Here is a 9370-nt window from a genome sequence, read left to right as displayed (position 1 = left end):
GGACCTGGTGAATGACCTGCAGAGAGCTGGGACCAAAGTAACAAAGGTTACCATCAGTAACACACTACGCCAACAGGGAATCAAATAATGCAGTGCCAGACGTGTCCCCCTGCTTAAGCCAGTGCATGTCCAGGCCCGTCTGAAGTTTGCCAGAGAGCACATGGATGATACAGCGGAGGATTGGGAGAATGTCATGTGGTCATATGTAACCAAAATATAACTTTTTGGTATAAACTCAACTCGTCGTGTTTGGAGGAAGAAGAATACTGAGTTGCATCCCAAGAACACCAGACCTACTGTGAAGCATGGGGGTGGAAACATCATGCTTTGGGGCTGTTTTTCTGCTAAGGGGACAGGACGATTGATCCATGTTAAGGAAAGAATGAATGGGGCCATGTATCGTGAGATTTTGAGCCAAAACCTCCTTCCATCAGTGAGAGCTTTGAATGGTTGACCAAATATTTATTTTCCACCATAATTTACAAATAAGTTCTTTAAAATTCCTACAATGTGAATTCCTGGATTTGGGGGGGGGGGTCACTGAAGCATATTCTAGCTGCATTCGGGCCAACACAGATAGACAACATTCACACACTAGGGCCAATTTAGTGTTGCCAATCAACCTATCCCCAGGTGCATGTCTTTGGAGGTGGGAAGAAGCCGGAGTACCCGGAGGGAACCCACACATTCACGGGGAGAACATGCAGACTCCACACAGAAAGATCCCGGCCCGGGATTGAACTCAGGACTGCTCAGGACCTTTGTATTGTGAGGCACTAACCCCTTTTTCCACCGTGTTGCCCCAACAAACAAAGGAAAATATAAAGTGGTACTGTTTTTATAGTGTGTGTATATATGTATATATATATATATATATATAGTCCTCGCGCACTAATTGACAATTGAAAGCGCGCACTTGCCGCTGATGATGTTATCGATGGGAAAATGCATTTTTCGACAATATGATTTGCCTGAGTGGCTAGGAGTAAAAGGGATTAGAAAGGACAGATTTAAAAAAAGATTAAGATTAAAAATAAAATAATGTAATGAATTTTTTTTAACTTTGGACTTCCCGCGGGCTGTAGTTTGGGGACCCCTGTTCTCGAGTAATGTGATATTTTTTTTGCGATTGATACCTGAGTTAACTCGTTTTGTTTGAAAGCCCTAATATATGTAAATATAGTTAAAATACTGTAACTGGGCTTCCTCTAGGTCTAAGATGTGTATATTTGACAGTTGTCACTCCAAGTGCCTTGAATTTTCCTTTGTTTGCATAGGTTGCATGCTAGTTTGTGAAATGTGCAGAACTCTTCTTGTGGAGATACTTTTTTTCAATAAGGAAGAGGACTGTAGGAGTGGTCAATGGATGAAACACCCCTTCCTTTATGGCTTAAAGATGAACCAGAGCCACTGTAAAAAATATTGAGCTTCCCACATGGACAACATGCATCACCTCCTGCTATTCTTTGGGATGTTTCTCCTCCCTAAAGGCAAGTGGTTACTATTTTTTGTCATTTTGTGCTTTCTTTTGTTTCAAAATAAAAAAAAAAGTAATCACACAATAATAATAGAAGAAATAAAAAAATTAAAAAGATTATTTGAGAAAAACAAACTATTTAAATCTCAGTAAAACGAAAAATACGTTATTCGGTAACAGTAGAAGGGAAAGAAATACAAATTGAGGGAGTAGATATTCAAAGGTTAAAAGAAAACACTGTTATGGGTGTAATAATAGACGATGAAATAAACTGGAAACCTCATGTACAAAAAATACAGCATAAAGTAGCAAGAAACACGTCAATAATGAATAAAGCAAAATATGTTGTGGACCAAAAATCACTTCATATTCTCTACTGCTTGCTAGCATTACTAAATATGAGTTATTGTGCAGAATTATGGGGAAACAACTACAAATGTGACCTTTATTCACTAACTGTGTTACAAAACAGATCAAATATAATACATAATGTTGGATTTAGAGAACATACCAACCTTTTTTTTTATTGAATCACAAATATTGAAATTCAATGACTTGGTGCATTTGCAAACAGCTAAAAATAATATACAAAGCAACTACTCAAGAATGTTCAACAATTCCTCACAACAAAAGAGGAGAAATATAAACTTAGAGGAAAATCTAATTTAAAACATATATATGCACGTACAACATTTGAGACCTTTAGCATATTAATATGTGGATTTAAAATTATGGAGTGGATTAAGCAAGAAAATCAAAAGATAGCACAAATGTGATTAAGAGACTTTGAACCGCAAGCGTTCACAAAGTACAAAGAAGAAAACAAACATCTTGAACCTTTAAATAAATGAGATAATGATTATGTATTTAATATTTGTTTACTTATTTATTCACTGTTGTGATACAAACAGAGGAGAAAGAAATGTGATAAAAATGCTGTGATCTGAAAAGGGGTATAGATGAAATAAACTCTGCTTCTTCCTACTCCTTTTTGGACATGCTGTAATGAAAGAACTGGAAATATGTGATGCATCACATTATAATTGTATTGTACTCATGTTCGAAATAAAATAAACAGTTGTTAATATTTATTTCATATGCAAGTCATACACCATTAAAATGTAATATTGCACTTTTGTATTTCCAGTTGACACTCTGAAGTGTTATGAGTGTGCAGCAGGAAGCTCAGGCTCCTGCATTGATGCGACTAAAGAGTGCCCTTCGCTGGCGGATCGCTGTGGTGCACTTCGACTTATCGTATATCATGGTATATGTTTTTAAACCTTTGCATAATGGACATTTTTACTGCTATTTGCTCTAATCCACTTTATGACGTGTTGCAGACGATGCTGTGATTGCAGATATCAAAGGAAAAAGCTGCACTTCCGCTGTTCACTGTGCAAATGCCTCTGTCAATTTTGGAGAGAGCAGAACTTTACTCACCAACAAATGTTGCACCACTGACCTCTGCAACACGCTACCTGCACCTGGTAACACTTCGATTTCCTATGGAAGCGCTGTTACTTTAGTCAACTATCGACTTAGTGGAAATGGTTATGCTTGGAACTTATCAACACGTTTTCAAATCAGTCCTTTGGAAGAGCGAAAAACATTATATCATTCAACATGATTTAATGTGGTCAACTCGCGCTTGTGTAGTAAAATATGAGCCGAAAATTGTATTGTCAGCAATTCTAAGTCCTTCTTGCTCTTTGATGTACTGCTGCACAACCACACAGACGTTATGAGGTTCTGTGCGTACCAGAAAAAGATCCCTCTATCAGGGGTCTCTAACTCACTTTACCTGGGGGCCACTGGATGAAGAGTCTGGTTGAGGCTGGGCCGCAAAAAAAGATTTCTTAAAAAAAATGTTGCATACTCCTCAGCATGTCTAGTTGTATAATGACGTTTGAAATTGTATTCCTTGTGCACCGCAACTTTCTCTGGAAATAAGACATGTCGGGGTGCCCCTGTGCTCAACAAAGAAGTATTGCGTCTCACACTTTTCCTTGAATTGTCTTTGCTCATCACAAACCTTTCTCTTCACTGCAGGCTTTGAAAAAGATAGGTTTGCGGTTGTGGAATATATTTGTATTTTGTTGACGCATGGAGAATAATGTTTTTTCCGCAATGTGTGTCGCTCCACTTTTCGTCCCTACAGCAACACGGCGGTCGGCGGATAATAGCCGGGAAAGTACCGAGATAGCGAGCGCAAAAAAGTGACGGCTCCCGCAGTGGTATCTGCCGTCATATACAAACCCCCTTTCCAAATGAGTTGTGAAATTGTGTTAGATGTAAATATAAACAGAATACAATGATTTACAAATCCTTTTCAACCCATATTCAATTGAATGCACTATAAAGACAAGATATTTGATGTTCAAACTCATAAACTTTATTTTTTCTTTTTGCAAATCATAATTAACTTAGAATTTCATGGCTGCAACATGTTGGGAAAGGACATGTTCACCACTGTGTTACATCACCTTTTCTTTTAACAACACTCAATAAATGTTTTGGGAACTGAGGAAACCAATTGTTGAAGCTTTGAAAGTGGAATATTTTCCCATTCTTGTTTTATTTAAAGCTTCAGTCGTTCAACAGTTAGGGGTCTCCGCTGTAGTATTTTACACTTAATAATGCGCCACACATTTTCGATGGGAGGCGGGTCTGGACTGCAGGCGGGCCAGGAAAGTACCCACACTCTTTTTTTTACGAAGCCTCGCTGTTGTAACACTTGTTTTGCTGAAATAAGCAGGGGCGTCTATGATAACGTTGCTTGGATGACAACATATGTTGCTCCAAAACCTGTGTGGACCTTTCAGCATTAATGGTGCCTTCACAGATGTGTAAGTTACCCATGCCTTGGGCACTAATACACCCGCATACCATCACAGATGCTGGCTTTCGAACTTTGCGCCTATAACAATCCGGATGGTTATTTTCCTCTTTGTTCATGAGGACACCACGTCCTCTGTTTCCAAATATAATTTGAAATGTGGACTCGTCAGACCGCAGAACACCTTTCCACTTTGCATCAGCCCATTTTAGGTGAGCTCGGGCCCAGCCAAGCCGGCGGTGTTTCAGGATATTGTTGATAAATGGGTTTTGCTTTGCATAGTAGAGTTTTAACTTGCACTTACAGATGTAGCGACCAACCGTAGTTACAGTGGTTTTATGAAGTGTTACTGAGCCCATGTGGTGACATCCTTTACACACTGATGTCAGTTTTTGATGCAGTACCGCCTGAGGGATCAAAAGTCTGTAATATCATTGCTTACTTGGAGTGATTTCTCCAGATTCTCTGAACTTTTTGATGATTTTACGGACCGTAGATGGTAAAATCCCCAACTTCCTTGCAACAATAGCTCATTGAGAAATGTTGTTCTAAAACTGTTCGACAATTTGCTTACAAAGTGGTGACCCTCACCTCATCCTTGTTTGTGAATTACTTAGCATTTCATGGAACCTGTTTTTATACCCAATTATGGCACCCAACTGTTCCAAATTAGCCTGCATACCTGTGGGATGTTCCATATAAGTTTTTGATGAGCATTCCTCAACTTTATCAGTATTTATTGCCACCTCTCCCAACTTCTTTGTCACGTGTTGTTGGTATCAAATTCTAAAGTTAATGATTATTTGCAAAAAAAAAAATGTTTATCAGTTTGAACATCAAATATTTTACCTTCTTAGCATATTCAACTGAATATGGGTTGAAAATGATTTGCAAATCATTGTATTCCGTTTATATTTACATCTAACACAATTTCCCAACTCATATGGAAACAGGGTTTGTAGAAATACAGTATATGTAGAGTTCATTGTGTGAGGCAATGCAAATTAAACAATAAAAACACAAATAACGGTTTGAATTGGTCCAGGTTATCGGGGACTATTACGGACAGGTGTCGCCGTGTGACTGCAGCCAGGCACGTAAGAAAACCCTTGTCTCCATGGCAACGTCTCTGTCGCTTTCACTCATTTGCCGCGTTTCCACTAACGCAGGGGTAGGCAACCCAGAACGTTGAAAAAGCCATTTTGGACCCAAATAACACAACGCTGTCAAGCGCCATTCATATTAAACTCGTGGGCTGCACTAACATTAAACTTTCATATCAAGGTGGGGGCCGCAAAATAACGTCTTGCGGGCCACAATTGGCCCACGGGCCGCGTGTCTGAGACCCCTGCTCTATGACTATCTGTTGGCTTGCCGATGGCCTGGACTCCCACATTATCTATTCATTTAACAATTCAATAACTGTACACACTCGACATTTATTGCAGCCGATCACCCTGTATGGGGGGGTCCCTACATACATACATATATGTATATATATATATATATATATATATATATATATATACACATACATACATATATATATACACAAATATGTATATATATTTATATACAAACCCCGTTTCCATATGAGTTGGGAAATTGTGTTAGATGTAAATATAAACGGAATACAATGATTTGCAAATCATTTTCAACCCATGTTCAGTTGAATATGCTACAAAGACAACATATGTGATGTTCAAACTGATAAACTTTTTTTTTTGCAAATCATTAACTTGAATTTTATGCCTGCAACACGTGACAAAGAAGTTGGGAAAGGTGGCAATAAATACTGATAAAGTTTGAGGAATGCTCATCAAACACTTATTTGGAACATTGCACAGGTATGCAGGCGAATTGGGAACAGGTGGGTGCCATGATTGGGTATAAAAGCAGCTTCCCAAAAAATGCTCTGTCTTTCACAAACAAGGATGGGGCGAGGGTCACCAATTTGTAAGCAAATTGTCGAACAGTTTTAGAACAACATTTCTCAAAGTGCAATTGCAAGGAATTTAGGGATTTTACCATCTACGGTCCGTAAAATCATCAAAAGGTTCAGAGAATCTGGAGAAATCCCTGCACGTAAGCAATGATATTACGGACCTTCGATCCCTCAGGCGGTACTGCATAAAAAAACGACATCAGTTTGTAAAGGATATCACCACATGGGCTCAGGAACCCTTCATAAAACCACTGTCAGTAACTACAGTTGGTCGCTACATCTGTGTGTGCAAGTTAAAACTCTACTATTGAAAGCGAAAGCCATTTATCAACAACACCCAAGAACGCTGCTGGCTTCCCTGGGCCCGAGCTCATCTATGATGGACTGATGCAAAGTGGAAAAGTGTTATGTGGTCTGACAAGTCCACATTTCAAATTATATTTGGAAACTGTGGACGTGGTGTCCTCCAGAACAAAGAGGAAAATAACCATCGGGATTGTTATAGGGGCAAAGTTCAAAAGCCAGCATCTGTGATGGTATGGTGGTGTATTAGTGTCCAAGGCATGGGTAACTTACACATCTGTGAAGGCACCATTAATGCTGAAAGGTACATACAGGTTTTGGAGCAACATATGTTGTCATCCAAGCAACGTTATCATGGACGAACGGCCCTGCTTATTTCAGCAAAACAATGCCAAGCCACGTGTTACAACAATGTGGCTTCATAGTAAAATACTTATTTTCAGCTTTATCACACAAATAAATTGTTAGAAAAATCAAAGATTGTGATTTCTGGATTTTTCTTTTTAGGTTATCTCTCATACAGTGGACATGCACCTACCGTGAAAATTTCAGACCCCTCCATGATTTCTAAGTGGGAGAACTTGCAAAATAGCAGGGTTTTCAAATACTTATTTTCTTCACTGTATGTATATATGTGTGTGTGTGTGTATATATATATATATATATATATATATATATATATATATATATATATATATATATATATATATATATATATATATATATATATATATATGTATATATGTATATGTATATATATATATATATATATGTATATATGTATATGTATATGTATATATGTATATATATATATATATATGTATATATGTATATGTATATGTATATATGTATATGTATATATATATATATATATATGTATATATGTATATGTATATATATATATATATATGTATATATGTATATGTATATATGTGTGTGTGTGTATATGTAAAAATGTATATATATATATGTATAAATGTGTATGTATATACTATATATATGTGTTTATGTGTGTGTATATATATGTATATATGTATGTGTATGTATATATATATATTTATATACGATGACATCATATTGACCAAGCCCCTCCTCGCCAGAGTTATTATGGCAATTTAGGGGAAGCCCTGACATTAAACTAAAAATGTCTTACATTACGATCATGCTTTGTCAAATATATTTTGGAATGTTCTTATGTTATATTTGCACAAAAGGAAATTGTTGTACATCAGTTTAGGAATATTGTGTACGTTATTTTATAACATATCCTGGTCGAGTCCTCAATTTCAGAATTATTAGCAGGCTCAATATTACATTTTATTAATTAATAGATAGAGAGAAAGTTAAAACATTGTCATGCAGCAATATGAAACCACCACTCCTGAATATGATCTGTCAAAGGTACACTTATTAATGATGAAGATTTATACCTATCTGTGATTATCAGGATTACTTTTGAGCCAGGTATGAACAAAATGCGATTAATCGCGATTAAATATTCTAATCGTTTGGCAGCCCTCGTATATGTATATACTGTATGTGTATATATGTGTATGTAAATCTGTGTGTGTGTGTGTTTGAGATAACTACTTGAGTTTGTCTTACAGATGTCAGTAAGTCCAGGTCCAATGGTAATAAATGTTTCAGCTGTAACGGGCTGCACTGCGACACCTCTTTAGACTGTCTAGGCAACGAGCACTATTGCATCTCAGCGACTTGTAAGTGACCTACTGTACAAACCTGCATTTCAAAGAAAACATTTTAAAAAATATGAGCTAACCTTCTTTCTCAGTGGATGTCAATGGCCAGAGAAGAACCATGAAAGGTTGTGCCTCCAAGCAAATGTGCTCCAACAATCAACACGTGTCCGCACTCATAGGAGCAAAGGTCACCTGCTGTGATTGCGACTACTGCAACAGTGCTGGTCATACACCAAGAGCTGCCCTTCTAATATTGCTCACACCACTCCTGTCTTTGGCGATGTTATCTTAACACAGTTCTTCTCAAATAGTATGACGAAACCCCCTCGGGGGGGGGGGGGGGGGGGGGGGGGGCGTGGGTGCGGTGCGATACCAGGGATAGCCCGTGTGCCCCCGGGGAAAATGTTTTATCAGTATCATGCAGAAACACGCTTCAAAACCTGCTTTGAAAAGCTGTGCATTACAATACATGCCCATTGTAGCCGTTAGTCCTGACTTCCTCTTTTTGTTTTAAATAAATTGGCACACATTGTTTTATCTATTTTTGTTTTGTAGGTTAAAGAGAGTGGGGGTGTGTAAAGGTTTTTTTCTTCAAAGGTTTTTTTCTTCATAGGAGAGGTGTAACAGAAAATAATTGAGAACTGCCTTAACCCCTCTAACCAATGAGCTTTAAGAGGTAGTCCCCTGAAATTATTTTCACTTCACTTCACAGGTGTGGTTGAAGCTCATCGAGAGAATGCCAAGAGTGTGCAAAAAAGTAATCAGAGCAAAGGGTGGCTGTTTTGAAGAAACTAGAATATGAAACATGTTTTCAGTTATTTCACCTTTTTTTTGTTAAGTACATAACTCCACCTGGGTTTATTCTTAGTTTTAATGCCTTCAGTGACAATCTATAATGTAAATAGTCATGAAAATAAAGAAAACACATTGAATGAGAAGGTGTGTCCAAACTTTTGGCTCTGTATATATATATATATATATATATATATATATATATATATATATATATATTTGAAAAGTAGCTCACCTGCAGAAAATGTGTGAGTGCCCCTGGTTTATATGTATATATATATATATAAAATAGGGCTGCGTATCTTTGGGTGTCC

At 37.4% G+C, this 9370-nt stretch overlaps 1 protein-coding gene across 1 annotated transcript; it reads left to right on the top strand.

Moving 5' to 3' along the window:
• Window positions 1-1175: 1175 nt before the first annotated feature.
• On the top strand, window positions 1176-9202 carry LOC133562122 (phospholipase A2 inhibitor gamma subunit B-like). Its single transcript, XM_061916030.1, has 5 exons — window positions 1176-1490; window positions 2625-2744; window positions 2821-2967; window positions 8172-8282; window positions 8357-9202. Exons 1-5 carry the CDS (start codon window positions 1436-1438, stop codon window positions 8554-8556), a joined length of 633 nt encoding a protein of 210 aa, XP_061772014.1. The 5' UTR covers window positions 1176-1435; the 3' UTR covers window positions 8557-9202.
• The last annotated feature ends 168 nt before the right edge of the window (window positions 9203-9370 follow it).

Source organism: Nerophis ophidion, linkage group LG11 (genome assembly GCF_033978795.1).
Source record: "Nerophis ophidion isolate RoL-2023_Sa linkage group LG11, RoL_Noph_v1.0, whole genome shotgun sequence".
Taxonomy (NCBI): Eukaryota; Metazoa; Chordata; class Actinopteri; order Syngnathiformes; family Syngnathidae; genus Nerophis; species Nerophis ophidion.
Note: the sequence above shows the minus strand (reverse complement) of the source record. Positions and strands in the feature narration are given on the sequence as shown.

What these genes read in the sequence shown, in the direction of transcription:
- LOC133562122 (XM_061916030.1), top strand. Translation starts at nt 1,436, where the DNA reads ATGGACAACATGCATCACCTCCTGCTATTCTTTGGGATGTTTCTCCTC. An exon ending in TCGACTTATCGTATATCATG is followed by an intron (nt 2,745 to 2,820) that starts GTATATGTTTTT and finishes GACGTGTTGCAG; the next exon opens with ACGATGCTGTGATTGCAGAT. An exon ending in CAACACGCTACCTGCACCTG is followed by an intron (nt 2,968 to 8,171) that starts GTAACACTTCGA and finishes TTTGTCTTACAG; the next exon opens with ATGTCAGTAAGTCCAGGTCC.